The sequence below is a fragment of the Canis aureus genome, chromosome X (assembly GCF_053574225.1).
Source record: "Canis aureus isolate CA01 chromosome X, VMU_Caureus_v.1.0, whole genome shotgun sequence".
Lineage (NCBI taxonomy): Eukaryota > Metazoa > Chordata > Mammalia > Carnivora > Canidae > Canis > Canis aureus.
Window position 1 is genome coordinate 41,103,863 of NC_135649.1, and position 19,652 is coordinate 41,123,514.

Below are 19,652 nucleotides of genomic sequence, written 5' to 3' on the forward strand. Positions count from 1 at the left end.
GGTTATTTTTTCATGTCCATGTACCCATAAATGTTGTCTTTTATTACAGATTGAAATCACAAAAGATATACGTGCTCTTCTTAAGAGGAAAAGGGAATCTGTAAGTATTCTTTGAAAGTTCTAAGTTTGTAATTTTATCAGCTCTCGGAGGAAATGAAGTTTTAACCATACTAACAGTCACCCTGATTCTGTTTGTAGTGGGAAAACCCTGCCAATCTCCATGTTTGTATTAAAAACGCAATATCCAGATAAGTAAAATGGGAAAACTTTTTACTCTGCACAACCTATAAAATTTAAACCATCACCACTAATTTAATAAAAGGGGGAGTGATCATTGAAATCTAAGTAAAATCTTTTTCCTTGAGCGGTGACCAAAATCAGAATCCCAGTGTTCGCATCTTGGGCCTTCAAAATGACTTCGTCCAGTGTTTCCCAAACATTGATTTTTTAGACCAATGGTGGTCAGTCAGGAGGTTTTAGTGGTCCAGGGTGAAGTGAGGACAGCAGGCCATGAGTTTTTAAGGCTAAATTCTTCCCATTTAAATGATTAGTTGTTATTATAAGATTTGTCCATCTAATTTGGGGGCATTAAATACCTTCTATATCTTATGAGATGATGGTGATAGCAAATGGTAGGGTTTTTGGTTTTTTTTTTTTTTTTAATGTCTATACCCCTTTACCCGCCCCCCCCAAAGGCCGCTGTGTCCATCCCTTCACTATTCTTCTTTGCTTTTAAAACTTTTACTGGCCTGTGTTCTCTTAAAATAAGAATCCACTTTTCTCATTTTGCAGATGAGGAAATAGACAAGAGGTTATTTGTTCTAGAACCAAAACCCTGCATACAATGCTGTCTCTCTAGTATTTCTGGTCTTCTGAGAGTCACCTTAATTATAATAGGTTATAAACTTGAAACAGAAGATCTAATTCTTTTGAGCTAATAACTATTTTTGAATTCCAAGCATAAAGAAATTCGAGACTTAATGTTCTTATGTAGCTCAGGGCTAAGTTCTCCTGATTAGCCTGTGTTAGAAAATTCTTAAACCAGAAATTTTCATCAGCAGGCCCAAATTAGCCATCCTGAATTCAGCTGCTTAGCACACTATCCCATGATTGATAACCGAGGTAAGGGTTCTATCAGTGAGGTTAGTGTTTCCTTTGGGAAATAGGCGGTGGTGCCATCCTGAGGGCAGTAGTATTCAGGCTTCTACAGTTGATTTATTGATCCACAGAGTCTGTTTCCTCCCTGCTTCCCACTTGGCATCCCTTCTCTCTCTCTCTCTCTCTCTCTCTCTTACACATACACACACACACACACACACACACACACACACATACCCTACAAATATAAACATTTATAGCAGTTGGCCTACAGCCCATCTAGATATGTAAGAGAAAAAACAACCAAGGCAAAGAATCAGAGTTGCCAAATGCATTGGCAGAAACATATGGCCAGTTGTGTTCAAAAGTTTACAGATACTTTGGAGTGCCTTTGACACTTCAGAGGGTCCTCCTAGATTGGCATAGCTGGGCCTCGGCTATCCCAAAATACACTTCAAAGCAGAAATACCTAATTTCTTTATTCCCCTCCTTCCCTGCCTCCCTCACCTTAGTGAAGCCTACGTGGGCCAGGGAAACGAATGAACGTGAAGAGAACAGAATGGAAAGTAATCCTCATCCCTAGTATGGGGACATGAACTCTAGGAGTGCTTTTCCACGGCTTCGTGTATTTAGTGTCATGTGGCTTCCTCCTTTAGTGAAGAACTCTTTAATTTCTAAAAAAGTCAGGCACGCCTATAATGAAATGCTAAGAATTGAAAAAATAACTTTTTGAGTCTTCTGCAGTCTTCTGAATGTGTGTACCCTTCTCTCTACTAGTGCTAATATTTGAGAGTTGACTGTATGGCTACAGGATGTCAATCTTAGACAGATTTATCAGTCTTTGAGTTCTTATATTAGTCTCACTTATAAAGGTATATTTAATACTGAAGAGCAGAGTGGTTTTTTTTTTTAAACGAACAAAAAAAAAAACCCCATAACTCAGTTTCACATGGTGGCCATTTGGGTGAATTGTAGTGACTTATTTGGCCATTTTGTAAGAAATGACATAAGACTACATTGTTGCATAATTTGTAACAATATAAAGTACTGGGAAACAACATTAGCAAAGAACTAACCTGTTGGACTGGCTCCTCCTCTAGCAAATGTGGAGGGTAGGTCATGTGGCAGAAAAAGGTATAGTTGCAAAATTCTCCCTGTTACACGAAGTTGTACTTGGGGAAGTATTACTGCTGGTCACAGTTTTTTTTTTTAGACCTATACTCCTGATTGGCAGCCTGCAATTTGTGTTACTTTGTTATTTATAGGTAACATGACAGGAAAGAGATACAGTCTCTCGGACAAAATACATTTATTATAACTAATTTAATTTGAAAGTTAAGTTCTGTAACCCAATTAGTTTTGATTAGCTTATATTAAAACCATAACTGTGTTCCCATAGAGAAAACATACTTAGGAAACAGGAGGCTTTACAGACAAAATTAAAGTTTAAACCATGGCACAATGTGCCCTCCCATTGAGCAGCGGCAGTTAATCCTCAGCAGTAGCCTAGGATGTTGAATTTGGCATTGTGCTATCTACTCCCCTTTTACGGCACTGAACCCTTTTTTATTTCTCTCCAAATACATGCCTCCCAGAACTTAGTTTTTTCTCCCTTCCTCCTGATGTCTATTAAAGTTGGATCATAATATGCTTTGTCAGTAGGTGCCATTTCTAGCATGGTCTGTCCCCAAAGTCTATACACCCGTTTCCCAACATTTGGAAGCTTCAAATTTAAAAATCAAGTGTGTTGTGAGGACTTAAAATGAGGAATAGGTACCTAATTATACACAGTGTATGTGAAGTGTGTAGGCAGCAGCATTGGCTCCTAGATCTCCTCATTTCAACACATATAGATAGGATCCCAATTATAAGATCCTATGACCTAGAAAAAACATTATCTGATGCATGCTGGGGGATGTTCTTAAGGCATTATGGGAGGGGACTCTAGCTACAGTGTGAAAGAGCATCTTCAACATGGCAGCTGAGGTGCTTTCTTTGCTGGGAAAAGCTGGGAAGAGACTGGCAGGATGGCGACTTCAGGGGTTAATACCTCTCCAGGTGATGAAGTAGACAGGCTTGGTTAAGCTTGTTAGAGACGCACCCAAAGATCAGTCCTAGTTGTGAGACGCTTCTAGTCAAAATAGCTATGAGCTCATTACAGGTGCAGTGTGCGGAGAGAGGGCATTGTATGTGTTCACCCAAGGTTTTTGCTTTATTTTGCTTTTTTAAGTTTTCAAATGTATTTAGTATAATTACTGTGGTTTGGGTTTAAAGTTTGTACAAACTATACCATATTGATTAGATTGGTTTGTCAGTTTGAATCAGAGGAGACTTACAAAGGGCAGGTGAATATATATTTCACATGATTATTCAGTCTTGCAAACTAACCACAAAAATCCTATTTCTAATGCCTTTTATTTTCTTAAAATAATGACATTTTTAAAGTCTTAATATGAAAATGTGAAGTATGTTATATTATAAATATATCTCCTACAAAGTTTGATTTCACTAAACAAATGCAACCATTCTGTTACTGTCATATTTGAGCTTCCTCCTGTATATTTTAAAATCATTTGGAATTTTTTAATAGTGTGTGAGAGAAAGTAAGATTTTAAAAAAAGCACTCCACCCCTTTCCAAAAATCTTAGTGATGCAACATCTATGTAGAAATATGATCTTTTAAAGTGCCACAGGTATGTTATCTCTTTCATCTCTTGGAACTTTTATAATTGTTTTCTGATTTGATGTTGAATAGATACAGCTAACCCCTTTCAGAAGGCAAATTGTCTCTTTATTTGGTATTTAAATCACCCTTAAATGATGTGTGACTTGAAAATGCAATTTCTTGAAGTATCACGCAGTTAATCATTGATTTTCAAATTGATTCCTTTTACATTTTCATAAGGTTGTTTGTTAGGGACAGATGACATCAATCTGTCCTTATGTGTTTCAACTTGGCAAGTGCATGGATCCTTGCTTGATATAGTCTGTTTTCTCAGACGTTGGGGAGAAAAAGTCTTGGACTTCAGTTTATCAGTTCTTTTTCATTGACAAATTGATGTTGCTGTGTGCTTCTGGGGGAGATGATTCCTTCTTTTAAATTCAGACTAGTCAATATGTAGTGTTTGTTTACTTTGTGTACTAGAGCTTAAATGTATCACTAATGCTTTTTGTGTTTAACCTAACTGTCTCAGAGCATTTGAAGTAACTGGAATGAAATACTTCACATTAAACTTGACCTCAAGACAGAAAGTAAAAGAAAATTTTATCTGATTTCCCATTAAGATTGCTAGGACTTACTAGATACCTAAAGGGTTTTTTTTTTTTTCCCACCTATAAAAATGCCTTAGGACACAGGAAGGATCAGTGCTCAAAATTCCTGCCAGGATTTCTTCATACATGGAGTTTGTCACTGTCACCTATTTACTTATTTATTCACCTATTTAGATGATACCAGTATGACCAGGGTCACAGACAATAGAGCGGGAAGCATAGCTTTAAAATCTATTTAAATCTATTACAGTCTGTTTAAAGTCTATTAGCCTTGGATCAAAATTCTGATTTCACTGTGTCACCTTGGGGGAATTGCCTCTCTGAGACTGGTTATATCATCAGTGAAATGAGGGTACTACTTCAAAGGGGTTTCCTGAAGGATTCAATGAGATAATGTGTCTAGAGGACTGAGCATGGTGCCTAGCTCAGAGTAAATGCTCAATGGGTGGTTATTAATCTGATCTCCATGCAGAAGGGTAAACTGCAACAGGAACCGAGAACTGTTTTATGACCAAAGATGATGGCCTGCCCCTTCCTGGCAGCCCTACAAATAAATTCCTTCCTTGATTTCAAAGAAGCACAATGTAGAGTTCATGTCCTCCTAATGGGTAGAGCAGCAGGTATCACTCTTCATTCAAAGGACAGCATACTTTTACAAGAGGCATGGGTGAAAAAGCATGTAGTACCAACTACGTAGCCTTTGTGCTTTTAGAAGAGCAGTCTTATACTTCTGGGCAACAGGTAGTTTTTCCAGTTTTATATTTTCTGTTAAGCAACTAAAAACAGGTTCAAACTTATTTTAGGGATTTTAAGACCGTACCCTGTTCCAGAATGTTGACACGGACAAGTGACTTTTTTTTTTTAAAGAAGCCACCTTAGTTGGTGGCTTCCAGGCTGTTGTACTTGCATACATTTTTACTTTATTGTTCAGAGCAATGCTTTATCTGTTCTTATTTCAGTCACCAGGTTTACTGCACTGCAAATGGGTGGAGGGACTGTTGTCATTGCTGAGTGTTCTGCAGCAAACTGTAAACTCTGTCTCATGGAGCTTATGTTCCAATGGGGCCATCGATAACAAATATGAAAAGGAAAGCAGGTGTTGTATTGGCGATAAGTGCTCAGGAGCAAAACAGAGCAAGAAAGGGCCTGGGTGCCATTTTAGGATTGCTGGAGAAGGTGATATTTGAATAAAGACAAAAAAGGAGGTGGAGGAATAGGCTCTGCCTGTGTCTTGGAAGAACATTCCAGGCAGAGAGGAAAACATGTACAAAGGCCCTGAGGCAGGATCCTGCCTGGTGTCTTCCAGAAACAGTAAAGAACAGGTTGAACTAAAGCAGAATGAACCAGGGCAAAGCCTGGGAGATAAAGGCAGAAATTTCAGAGAGAGTGGAAAGATCCCGTAGTCTCATAGGGCAGAGTGAGGACTAACTTCTGAGTGGGGCGTACAGGGATCCTTTGAAAGGTTTTGAGCAGACGACTAATATAATCTACCTTACCTTTTCACTGGAGCAGTCTGGCTGCCAAGTTTTGAATTGGTTATAAAAGTGAAAGCAGGGAAATCAGACTGGTAATTGCATCTATTTAGGTGAGAGATGGTAGCGGCTTATACCAGGATAGTAGCAGTGGAGGTGGTGAGAAGCAGTTGAATTTGGCCTGTGTTTTGTAAGTAGAGCTGGTAGGATTTGTTGCTATGAAGTTGGGTGTGGAATGTGTGAGGAAAAGGATGCAAAGGAGGGAATCTCTAAGGTTTTTGGTCAGAGCAGCTGGAATTACAGAGCCAGGCAAAACTGGGTGGGATAGGTGTATGGCAGGACAGTCAGTGGCTCAGCTTTGACCATTCTAAGTCTGAGGTACTTGACTGAGGGATCTGTTGAGGAAGAAGTTGGATCTACAAATCTGGTGTTTGAGGAAGACTTCCAGGGTAAGGGGGAGAAATCTGGGAGACCTCACCATGTACATGCCATCTAAAGCCATGGAACTAAATGAGATCACCATGTAAGTGAGTGAGAGAAAGCCAAGAGGGGGTTCAATGACTCAGGGCTGTTGCATTTAGAGGTCAGGGAGATAAGGAAGAAGCAGCAGAGAAGACTGAGAAGGAACAGCTCGAGAAGTCAGAAGAAAACAGGAAGAAGTGCAGGTTCCTGGAAGCCAAGTGAAGAAGTTTCAGTCAGGAACAGAGCGTCAGCTGGGTCAAAGGCTGATGATGAGTCAAGGGAGATCAGGGAACCTTAACTGACCTTGGGACGTGAAGACATGGAAGTCACCTTGATCAGAGCAATTTGTGGAGGAGAGTGTAAAAGCCTGATTAGTAGGTTCAAGGGGAAATAGGGGGAGAGAACTGAGAGAGGAAGAACACAGGTGATTCTCAAGGAGTCCCCAAGAGAAGAAGAAATGGAGCTGTGGCCAGAGAACATATAAGAGAGGGAGTGGTTTTTAAGGTGAGAGAAATAATAGCCTGTTATGCTAATGGACATGATTCAGTGGAGCAGGGAAAGTTAATGGAGTGTGAGAGGGAAGAGTCCATGGAGGAGCATCACCAAGTGGGGAGGGGGGGACACGACAGGGCCGTGGAGCACCAGTGGAGGGGTTAGCCCTAGCCGGGAGAGGCACTGGTCCGTGTACATAGTCTTGGGAGAGAAAAGAGCACGTGGCCACAGATGCAAGAAGGTGGGTGGGTACAGTGGTGGGAGCATGTGCAAGTTCTCAGACTGTTGCAATTTTCTCAGCAAAACAATAAGCCAGCTCAGCAGCTGAGAATGGGGATGGAGGAGGAGCAAGTGTTGGTGGTCAGAAGAGCGAGGAACCAGCACGAAACACAGGAGGAGAGCAAGCCAGTGAATGGAGTGGTATGGTGCTGTGGTTTCCTCGCAGCATTGAGGGCTGTCATGGGTATAAAGCAGGTGGGGGGGGGGGAGCAGTACTCCGCACAGTCCAGTTTTTCTCCAGCCAAATTCAGTTGCATGGGTGCAGGTGCAGACTCCAGAGGAGAATTGGATTTAACCAGGTTGTAGTTTTGCCCAATAAGGACAACAAAGTGAAAGGGGGCAGGACGGTTGAGAGTGTATTCCAGGGACTGATAATTATCACCTGTGGAATGTAAGCTGGCTGTGGGGAAGGATTCTGCCAACAGTGCCACAAAGTAGATAATGCAGGTAATATTCCTGTGTTTATACATGATGCCACTGACTGAGAGCTTTTATGTTAGAGGTCATAAGACTTGTTCGGAGTCCCACTTAACAGCACATGTGAGGTTGGACCCAGACCTCCTACCATTTCCCACCCAGGAAATCAGATTTTCTCTTCTGTAGAGAACAATTCACTCCCCCTTAATATAATAGGCAGGTGTTGAATCTTGAGTTGCTAAATCATCATACACATGTGTCTGTTATAGAACTGCATGCTAGTAAATCTGGCTCTCAAAAATTCAATTTTCCCACTAACTTAGATCCCGAAAGTGGAGCAGCACTTGACATGGAAAGCATTAAAGCATCTGCTACACTACTTGCTGCTTCTCACGTCCATCCTGCACTCTTTGGCCTCCATCTGTTCATTCATCACTTTGTTCTCTCTTTTAGGACTGTCCTCTTGTTCCAGTCATTTTCTTTGTCTTTTGAAAACATACTATCCTTCATGCCTACCTCAAGTACTATGTTTTTTTGTGAAACCTTTCTGGATGGTTCCACTTCCTCCTTCATCTCTTTTTTTTTTATCCCTCCCAAACTGGATGCAGTATCCCCCCTCTTTTGAATATGTTTAGCATTTTGTTCTTAAGAGAGATATATAGCTTATTTTTTTTTCAGTAATCTCTACACCCAACATGGGGCTCAAACTCAGGACCCTGAGACCAAGAATTGCATGCTCTTCCAACTGAGCCAGCCAGGCACTCCTTTTATGGCATATATTATATTCTATATATTTGTGAACTGATCTCCCTGTCCTCTACCACACATATGAACACATGTGTACATGCATATAAAATATTGGGGGCATGCTTTACTCATCTTCGTATCAAGTGCTCAAAACTTACACACGGTAGGTGTTCTCATCTTTAAAAAAATGAATTTATCAATGGATGTGAGTGTAACCCTGGAAAACCTTTGGCAAGGAAAGATTTTCAAATGACAAGCAAAACTGGGCAGAGGCTGGCCAGTGGGCTTGCAAGAGTACCGGACTTATGGACGGGCCTTGGTTACAACGTGCACTCTGCTATTCATTCACCAATATCAGTGGTTCAAACATTCAGCTGAACTGGGGGCTCCAAGAAGTCCTGTCAGGGGCTGCCAATCCTCTCCCACCAAAGCAGCTCTGCTTTTGGCTTTTGTCTCTCTATATTTGTGTTTTCCATATTCGCATAAGATTTTATTCCAATGGATTACCCATGCCCCCCTTGCCACTACCAGAAAGAATTTCAGAATGGCTGGAGTAAATAATGTCTCTGATCTCTCCTCACCTAAATGTTCTTCTCGGCTTGCCTATTGTGTGTGTGTGTGTGTGTGTGTGTGTGTGTGTGTGTGTGTCTGTATCTGTATCTCTATATTAGGATTAAGTGGAAGATGTTTCCTGACCTCCAAGGCTTAAGGCAAATATGTGTAAAAGAGTAAGTGTATATACCATGAATGGCTAAAAAAATGTATAATACAGTTAATCGAATTAGGTTATAAGCCCTTTGAAAACTGTCTTCTTTATATATCTTCAGCCCCAAGTCTGACAATTTCTCAATTGAAGGCAAGACTTTTTTTGATCTTCTGGTATTGTCTTTGAGAATTTATATATTGAAATAAACATTATTTTGTCTTGAATTATTTTCCTTTTGGTACTCCTTTCTATCACTAGTAGGGAATTATTTTTTAGAATTATGCACATAAGTAGGTTATCATATGTGACTACTCTTTAAGATTGTAAGAGCATTACAGAATAAATGTTCTGAGAAAGGTGTGGAGTTTGATAGGGTTGAGAACTACTGGTCTCTGCCATATACTTAGGTGCTTAGATGTTTGGTAATATAATCAAGGATCAAAATGAGTGGTAGACATTTCAAGTGATGTAGCAAGTTAGAAAAAGGAAGGATTATTGTGAATTTGGGTTGTAATGAAATGGGTGACGGAGAGAGGTTAGAGGGGACCTGGCATACTGAGGACTTGGACACCATGATAGACAATTGACATACCTTATCTTGAAGAAATGAATGGCCAGAGTTGTCAGACTGAGGAAACAATTTCTACCTAGGGTAAATCACAAAATTTAAAGTTGGAAGGACCCCGAGAAATCATCTAAGCCAGCAGTTCTTACTTCAGGGTTGGTATCACCCTCTGCGGTTTGTGGAGGGATTTTCAGGAACCCCCCCCCCCAATTATATATACCATTTTGCATAGCTTGGGTATATAGGTCTCATTGGATTCTTTTTTTTTTAAGATTTTTAAAAAAAATTTTTTTAAAGAATATGAGGTTTATTTTTTTAGAAGATTTTATTTATTCATGAGAGACAGAGAGAGAGAGAGAGAGAGAGAGATGCAGATATGCAGAGACACAGGCAGAGGGAGAAGCAGACTCCATGCTATGCAAGGAGCCTGATGTGGGACTCCATACCCGGTCTCCAGGATCACACCTTGGGCTGCAGGTGGCGCTAAACTGCTGCGCCACCGGGGCTGCCCCAAGATTTATTTATTTATTAATGAGAGACACAGAGAGGCAGAGTTATAGGCAGAGGGAGAAACAGGCTCCTCGCAGGGAGCCTGACGCGGGACTCGATCCTGAATTCTGGGATCATGACCTGAGCTGAAGGCAGGCATCCCCTCATTGGATTCTAAAAGGGTCCATCACCTCTGTAGCAAAGGGCTACTGATCTAGTCTGATATTAAGCTCCATTAGATTGTTTGGCTCAAGCTTACACAGCGAGTTTTAGTGACAGAGATGGAGATCGAAACCCAGGTCTTTCCACTAGTAGTTTCTTGCTTATTTTACCCCCACTGAGTTTAAGGACATGCACAAAACCTGAGGCAGGATTAAGCTACCACTTTATGGTAATTGGTGTAAAAACAACTGCCCTGGGTTCAATAGTCTATTCCCACAAGAGTTGCAGAAGGATGGGCTTCAATTTGTCTCTTCAAAGTGAACTATTAGGGATCCCTGGGTGGCGCAGCGGTTTGGCTCCTGCCTTTGGCCCAGGGCGCGATCCTGGAGACCCAGGATCGAATCCCACATCGGGCTCCCGGTGCATGGAGCCTGCCTCTCCCTCTGCCTATGTCTCTGCCTCTCTCTCTCTCTATCATAAATAAATAAAAATTTTAAAAAAAAGTGAACTATTATTTTAATTTTTATAGTTGAAATACGCCGCCATTCACCAAAATAGCTTTCTCAGTTGAAGGAAGGCCCAGCCCCCTGTGAATTATTATTACCCCTAAGGCCATTGCTGTCCAGTTGGCACTATTTCTCTGACCTGCAATAGCCCCTGGTTTTGTGCCCAATCAAATCAAAATTACTTTGTCTGATCTGTCAGATCCTGTACTACCATAAGCTCTTTAGTCAATGTGCATGCACTTTGTGCCCCATTCAGGCTAGTGAGTGCCTCCTTATTGGCACTCTCCAGCCCCTCAAAGCCCTTTCACTCCTACCTCTGTGTCTCTCCATGTGGCTTCCCTGCCTGGAATGCTTTCCATTCTTTCTTTCCTTTTCTGGGGCCAGTTTAATAAGTCTCCTCTCCACAGAGCCTGCTTGCCCTCCCTCTGAATGCCTGTTGCATTTATTGCATGTACCACACACCATAGCACTTCACTCTTTCTGCAAGGCTCTTCCCTGGAAATGCTTCAGCGGTGGTTGCTCTGGGAGTGGGGTTCCTGGCAGTCCAGGGTGGGGCCCTGGACACCCCCAGGCCCCAATTAAGCCAGAGCAGTTCTGCTTTAGTCACCTAGGTGGGAAGTCTGCATGAATTTTTATTTGAAGAAGTGGTTTAGCTGCCCCCCCCCTCAGCCCCTGCCCCACCAAAAACAATTTGAAAAACACTGGATCTGACTTGTGTGCTGATTGCCTCATAAAGTGCTGACTGGTCATGAGCAAGGGCTGGGGATGACACTAGTTTGGACCCATGCTTCTGCTGTTCCCAGGCACTGGGTGCAATTCTGAGCACAAAACGAACACTTAGGAAATGACTTGGCCATTATACTGCTTAACAGTTGTGGGCGGATAGGAGCTAGTGAACAGCATTACCTCAGAAATTGACCTTAACGAGAGCTCAGAATAGCATTTCTGGGTTGATCGTTGGGAAATAAGCCTAAATCGGGGGGGGGGGGGGGGAAGGGGAGGTATTTCTCCCATTTCAGGTACAAAACCTAACCCTACTTAAATCTACCCAGTTTATCTACATATTTAAGAGAAACCTCATTATTGGCATTCCCAAGGTTCAACCAAACTTTACTATCCCTGCCATATGTTTGTATAAGCATGAAAGTAGTGTCACTCAAGTGACTTGCAGAGTGATGTTCAGAGTAGAGTATCCCTAAAAACCCAGACAAAATTAAGTTCAGAAGTTTATGGCAATGCTTAAAAATGGAAAGTGCCAGTCTTTCAGACCAGTTATTTCAACTTTCTGTATCAGATCAATGATATAAACTACTGAAGACCTGAGTATTTAAATCAATATTGCTATCAACTTGTTAATGCTCTTGTTTTGTTTTGTCTTTTTTTTTCCTGCTCTCTGCCTGGTTCATTGTCTTCACCTACAGGTGTACTTTATTGTCAGCTTCCAAAGATTACTAACTTTTATCTGTATCATTAAAATTGAACTGCCTTGGCTATACTGCTACTCTTACTGCTGCTTCCGTTATTGCCTTCTTCAGCAAAATAAGGCTTTCTGCAGCCAAAGAATAACAAGAAATAAACACCACTGTAGAAGCCTTGCCACTATGAAACTTAGGCTAAACGTGCTCACCATTATTTTGCTGCCTGTCCACTTGTTAATAACAATATACAGTGCCCTTATATTTATTCCATGGTATTTTCTTACCAATGCCAAGAAGAAAAACGCTATGGCAAAGAGAATAAAAGCTAAGCCCACTTCAGACAAACCTGGAAGTCCATATCGCTCTGTCACGCACTTCGACTCACTAGCTGTCATAGACATCCCCGGAGCTGACACTCTGGATAAGTTATTTGATCATGCCGTGTCCAAGTTTGGGAAGAAGGACAGCCTCGGGACCAGAGAAATCCTAAGTGAAGAAAATGAAATGCAGCCGAATGGAAAGGTTTTTAAGAAGGTATGGCATCTTTGTGCTTTATAATTTTTCTTTGAAGGGGAAGGTATGCTTCCCTGTAGCATACATCAAACGCATTTTTAAATATGCTGCTATTCCATGTAAATATGCTGTGTAACCAATTCACAGAAGGTGCTCACAGCTTCTGTATATTTACTTAAAGGCAGTTTTAGAGTTCTATACTTTGAATAGCCTTTTAATTGCTTGTTTGAATAAATATACTCATATTAGAGCATGTCTCCATTTAACAGTTAATTCTTGGGAGTTATAAATGGATGAGCTATCTTGAAGTGAACTGCAGAGTGAATAATTTTGGTAGTGGACTCACTGCACTGGGACTGAAACCAAAGAACACTATTGCCATTTTCTGTGAGACCAGGGCCGAATGGATGATTGCAGCTCAGACCTGCTTTAAGTACAACTTCCCTCGTAAGTGCCTTACATTTTTGGAAGGGGAGGAAAGAGGTTTTTAGTAACATGTGAAATTGTCCTGCAATCCTATTGTTTTCATGGTAGGTGGTCTTTAGCAATTTTTCTGCATAAGTTCTATACATAAAACAGTACATGCTGAGGTGAAAAGCTCTCTGATGATTCCTGTTAAAGAAAGTTAATTTCTTAGAGCCAGTATGGGAATTGGCAGCTTAATGGACACAATTTAGAATTTTACTTTTCAATTGGAAGTGAATTATACCTGAAAGATTTGGGATTTGGGGGTATGATTTAGGAAGCGACACACAAAATAATGATTAAAACAAACAAAAATCATTGCTTAGGATTATTCTAGTTCACTGCTTCATTTCGAGGCCTCCTCTTTGACTTATTCCATTTTACATGTGAAATGAGCACATAACAGCTTGAACTGACATTAGATATGATTGCCAAATTTTTATCATCCCTATACTTACTTTTACAGTTTTCTGGGTTTGCAAAGTCATTTATCCAACTCCAAAGTGGAAATTATTATCTCCCACAGGACGAGGGTAGAGCTGAATTTCCAATCTGATCTAAGTTTAGCAGATGTCCCTTGATTCTAACTGATCTTGGTTTCAGCTTAGGTTTCCTTTGTCTGGTAGCTCCAAAATATAGGCCCACCCACTTACAGCTTGAAGGTCACCAATCAACTTGGACACTGGGCCCACTAAAAAAAACTCCCTAAAAGGAATGATAACATGATTCTGACTTAAGATCCTCAGTCTGAAGATTCTCAAGGACTTACCCATTTTTTGGTGCTATGACCAAGGAAAGCGCTTGTCACAGGGTAGTTCTAGGTGGGCTTGGTCTGACCTAAGTTAAGAGTTCAGCCAGAAACTTATGGGCCTTGAGAATCTTGATTGACTAATTTTTGAACAGTTGTAGCACTTCCAGTATTGCTGCATTTCTTCAGGTTTAGGATGTTAGAATCCTGAGAATTTATTTGTAAGGAGAAATTGGGGCTACCAGGAAGTTTCAGGCAATGTTTAAAGGTAATAGTGGAGACTATGAAATCTAATGACATTATAAAATGTTTTTGCATCCATGAGTGTACCCATCACAAAAGGCTGACTTAAACAATGTACCTCATAAATGAGTATCAGTTAACATGTGTTTTATTTTTTGTTATGTAGTTGTGACTTTATATGCCACACTTGGCAAAGAAGCTGTAGTTCATGGGTTAAATGAATCTGAGGCTACCTACCTGATTACTAGTGTTGAACTTCTAGAAAGTAAACTTAAGGTAAATAAAATTTTTTCTTTGAATTCATGGTAGTGTTCTCTGACAGGACATGAAAATGCCCAATAATTGAGTTTATTACAGGCCTGCATTTAATAGCTGAATCTTTTTTCTGCTCAACAGACAGCATTATTAGATATCAATTGTGTTAAACACATCATTTATGTGGACAATAAGACTATCAATAAAGTAGAATACCCTGAAGGATTTGAGATTCACAGCATGCAATCAGTAGAAGAGTTGGGATCCAAGCCAGAAAACTGTAAGTAAAGCAATGAAACCAAAATGTATTAGTCTACTTGAGGTTTATCTCAGTAGATTAGGAAAAGGAGTAATCGAAGTGGAAACTAAACTTCTTTGATTTAAAAAAAATTTTCTTAAATGTTTATCAAGGCCATATATGATTAAAGTTTTCTCTTCTTTTCTCCTCAAAGGTAAACAGTCTTTTAAAATTTACTAAATAGGAGTAACCTGGGTGGCTTAGTTGGTTAAGCATCTGCCTTTGGGTCAGGCCATGATCCCGGAGTCCTGGGATCGAGCCCTGCATTGGCTCCCCCCCAGCCCATGCTTGCTCTTTTTCTGTCAAATAAATAAAATCTTAATAAAATAAAGTTTACTAGATAGTTAATGTATTCAGTGGTTCAGACTTTATGGCAGTTGCTGCCAAACTTCTTTTTTTCCAAGTAACCCACTAACTTTCCAACTTGGACCTCACGTAAAGAAAAGATCTCAGGCCTTCCACTCAATAGCCTTTCTTCTTTTGAATTGCTTAATGCTAGTGATTTTTTAATGATGTATCAGAGGACACAAAGCTGTTTGCCAAGCTCATGCTCAGATTTATGCCACCACTGAGATGGCATTTGATACTTCATTTGAAACAAGTAGATGTGCCTTGTGGCAAAATGTCAATTGGTCATCAGGACAGAGGGTTGAGGAAATTAAAGACTCCGTTTATTTATTTTTTAAAAGATTTTATTTGTTTGAGATAGGGTGAGAGAGAGAGCACAAGCAGAGGGAGAGAGAAAGGGAGAATCAGATTTCTCACTGAGCAGAGAGTCCAACATGGGGCTTGATCCCAGGACCACAGGATCATGACCTGAGCCAAAGGCAGACACATAACCAACTGAGCCACCCAGGCATCCCTAAAGACTTCATTTAAATAGTTTCTTTCCTTATGTTTAATGTGAAGATCACAATAGTCTACTAGTTGAGAAAAGGATTCATTTTGATAGGAAAAAATGTTGGTTGAACCCCTCTTTACCTTCTGAGTATATGACCACTAGGGACCGAACATGTTTGCAATAACAGAGAGAGACTCTAGCTTTTTACCCAGTGTGGAGAATAGCATGGAGGCTGAGGCTCTACCCTACTTTGCAAGCAAACGAGTGAGCCAGCCACAGCTTCTTGGAGGTCCAACATTCCTGAGTCAGAGATGAAGGACAGTTTTTTAATTCACAGCAAAAGCAGTAGCCAGACTGTCAGCATTTGTGTTGCTTCCCCACATTCCAGTTTTCATACAGCAGTGTGAAGAGGGTGGGATGATACCCATACCCGCAGTCAGTCGTGTTACAGGAGAACAACCATGAGATCAGGGAGCCCAAATATTTTATAGAGGGCAGTATGACTGCCCTTTGCCCTAGAGAGAGAGATTATTTTTATTGTACTGGGCAGGAAGCACATCTACTCTTTGGCTCTGCAGGGAGACACGGTCTCCATTTTCCAAAGCTGTTTATTGTGCACATATCCTTGAAAAGATAGTCTGGCACCCAGTCACTGTCTCTGTTCACAAGATACGCAGAAACTCAAGAGACCCATAGAGAATTGTCTATCAACACCAGACTGACCCTGCAAGATTGAGGTCAACTGGGAGGTCCTTATTGATACAGATCTGTTGCCAGTTCTGTTGATTCACCAAAGGATTTTGGTACGAAATATAAGGGGTATTGGTCCTTTTTTTTATGATAGTCATAGAGAGAGAGAGAGAGAGAGAGAGAGAGACAGAGAGGGAGAGGCAGAGGCAGAGGACACAGGCAGAGGGAGAAGCAGGCTCCATGCACCGGGAGCCCAAAGTGGGATTTGATCCCGGGTCTCCAGGATCACGCCCTGGGCCAAAGGCAGGCACTAAACCGCTGCGCCACCCAGGGATCCTGGGTATTGGTCCTTATAATTTTATGTAAGAAATAACCTGATAGACTACATATCCCACCTAGTTCTGTTTCTCTCTTTAGTAATGAGACACATGTATTTTTTGGTGATACTTCACCTTAGTAGGTTATTATGATAACAGGAAATGAAGTGTCACATGTCTTGAGAGTGAGAAGCCTATCTACTGCTATGGCTTCCATTAGTCATCAGAGAAAGGCGGCGGTTCTTATTTGCTTGATTTTTATAAACTGACAGTAGAGATATTTTTTTAAGTTTTATTTATTTAAATCACCTCTATACCCAACATGGGGCTCAAACTCACAAGCTCAAGAGTCATGTGCTCTTCCTACTGAGCCAGCCAGGCACTCCGACAGTAGATATCTTTAAGGATATTAGCATTACCCAATTTAAGTAAAACTTTATCTTTGGTTATTGCGGTGGTAAATCACACTTTAAAATTTTAAAGTTAACTGGTACATAAAAATGTAATTCATTTTTGTTAACGGATTTTTAAAAAATAGAGTTTATTTTGTAGAGCGGTTTTAGGTTCATGGCAAAAGTGGGGAGAAGATACAGAGGTTTCCCATACACTCCCTGCCTCTACAATGCATAGGCTCCTCCATTTTACCAGCATCTCTCATCAGAGTGGTACATTTCTTACGATTGATGGATCTACTCTGACACATCATTATCATCCAAAGCCCATAGGTTACATTGGAGTTTACTCTTTGTGCTGTACTTTCTGTGGATTTGGACAAATGTATAATCTTTGGTATCACCATTTTAGCACCACCACTACAGGATCACCATTATAGTACCATAAAGAATATAAGCTGATTTTTATTTTATTTTTTTAAAGATTTAATTTATTTATTCATGAGAGAGACACAGAGAAAGAGAGAGACAGACAGACAGACAGAGACAGAGACACAGGCAGAGGGAGAAGCAGGCTCCAAGCAGGTAGCCTGACATGGGACTTGATCCCAGGTCTCCAGGATCATGCCCTGGGCTGAAGGCAGCACTAAACCGCTGAGCCACCCAGGCTGCCCTATAAGCTGATTTTTAAAAATCTACCAATCTTATAAAATGTTTATTTAATTTTGATAATGTGACTGTGGATTCTCGGCCATTTTGGTGTATCCTGCAATTGAAAGGAGGTTAAAAGCTTACTACAATATACTACCTTGAAAGTGGAAGGCTCAGTGTGCTGTTTAAAATTAGCATGTTAGAAAAAAAAATAAATAAATAAAATTAGCATGTTAGAATTGTGGAGTTGAAGTCACCTGACAGATCAAGTCAACAACAACAATGGAACACAAGGAATTGGAGGGAAGTGATGGATGGAGAGGTCTGTTATCCTGATCATGGAGATGGTAGCACAGGTGTTTGCATATGTCCAGATACCAAATTGTATGTGTTAAATATGTGCAGTTCTTTATGTATCAAATATACTTCAATAAAGCTATTTTTAAAACATAGAAGCAGTTTAGATAAACATTATCTCATCCACATAACACTTGTCAGCCCATAGTAGATAAATTAACAGCAAGAAACAAATTTATGTCACATTACAGTTTTAAAATACTGACATATCCAGCATTTGCTTAGAGTGTGCATCTAGGCACTTAATAAACAGGGAGTTTCAATTTTACTCAACTGTTAGTATCGTAGAATGACAAAAATGTAATGTTGATAATATCAGTTCTCTTTACTGGTAGGCTAGAAGATACTTTCAAGCAATATTTAGTTTTTCTAATTCACTTTCTCTGTGTATGACTATTCTAATTGTATTTATTGAAATGTAATGTGTTGTCTGTTTTTTTTTAATCTAACCTTTTTAAGTGCGTATGTTATCTTAATTTCCTTTTCCCAATAACACATTTTTATTGTATTTTCCAAAAGCATCCATCCATAAATTATTGGGGGGGAGGTCCTCACAACACATAGTTTGAGAAGCACAACTTTAGCATAGAGGTCAGTAAATTACAGCCTGCTGTCTGTTTCTGTAAATAAAGTTGGACTGGAACACCATCATGACTATTTAACAAGTGTCTATGGCTGGGTAGTTTTGGCAGAGTCTGTATGGCCCTCAAAGCCTAAAATATTTACTGTCTGGTCCTTTGCAAAAAGAGTCTGCTGACCCCTGTTCAAGATGGCTGTGTCTAATAAAGACCTCTCTATTTTCCTCTTCCAGTCATTCAGTAAGCAAAGATAGCACTGGAGCTCAGGACTTCTAAGATGATTAAACACCCCTGCTTTCAGACAGAATGAAGCTTAGATACTATCTAGATATTACCTTTGGTAGGGAGTGAAGTGCTTATAAACCCCTCCACATGGTCGGTCTCTCCCTTTCTCTCTCAGTATCTGAAAATTCCCATCTAATTTTGATTAAACAGAATCAAAGTATAATCCAATCCCGATAGGGCAATAGGCACTAAATCTGGAAGACCCAAAAGAGTCCCAAAGCCAGGCACATGACAAGTGTTCTAACTAGAGGCGTGAGTGAGCGAGTGAGTCAGAGAGAAAGGACCTCTTATACCATTCTTTTCATCTAACTGCACATTCAGTACTTTGCAAAAATGATTTCCTATAGAGATTTCAAGAAGCAATGATAAAAACAGTAGAAAAGGTTAATTTTGGTTTGGTGTTCTTTGGATTTTACTTGTTGCTTGGAAGCTAATCTTAAAATAATCTGTTAAATGTATAATGATTATCTAACTCAGTGTCCATGGTTCAGTTTTTTTTATAAAATACAATTATTTTTATAACCAGGTAAAAAAAGATCAGGTCCAGTGGTTTCCAATCAGGCATGTGTATGTCACCTGTGGAGCCTTCACCCCATTCCAGACACAGAGTTTTCAGAGCTAGGAACCAGAGATAGAGAGTGTTTTTGTTTAAGTTCCATGGGTGATTCTCATGCCCACCAGTAGTTAAGAGTCACAATCAGGTCCAGCCATCGCATTTTAAAGATGAGAAGACTGAGGCCTGAGGAGTTTGCACACAATACTCTATCCTCCCGATTCTTCAAAGTCCTGGATAGCTTTCCTCAACACAGTGGAAAGGCAGGAGTAGACAGGAATTGGGTTGAGCATCCAGAAAATGGGCCAAATTGAGTTTGAAATTCTCATTGCAGGTAACCACAGTTTGATCGGTACTTTGTGTGATTATCAGGAGAGAGT

General features: G+C 40.3%; 1 protein-coding gene across 4 annotated transcripts in view; it reads left to right on the forward strand.

Annotated features, from left to right (window-relative positions):
* ACSL4 (acyl-CoA synthetase long chain family member 4) overlaps positions 1-19,652 on the forward strand; it is a 79,730-nt gene that overhangs the window by 27,319 nt on the left and 32,759 nt on the right. For 2 of the 4 annotated variants that reach the window (XM_077888325.1, XM_077888324.1), the window contains 5 exons: positions 50-100; positions 12,090-12,620; positions 12,869-13,046; positions 14,222-14,331; positions 14,452-14,590. In XM_077888325.1, coding sequence (XP_077744451.1) covers positions 12,270-12,620; positions 12,869-13,046; positions 14,222-14,331; positions 14,452-14,590 — 778 coding nt within the window. In that variant the 5' untranslated portion in view covers positions 50-100; positions 12,090-12,269. Of the gene's footprint in view, positions 1-49; positions 101-12,089; positions 12,621-12,868; positions 13,047-14,221; positions 14,332-14,451; positions 14,591-19,652 lie in introns of those variants that run through there. The other 2 variants (XM_077888326.1, XM_077888327.1) reach the window with 2 other exon arrangements.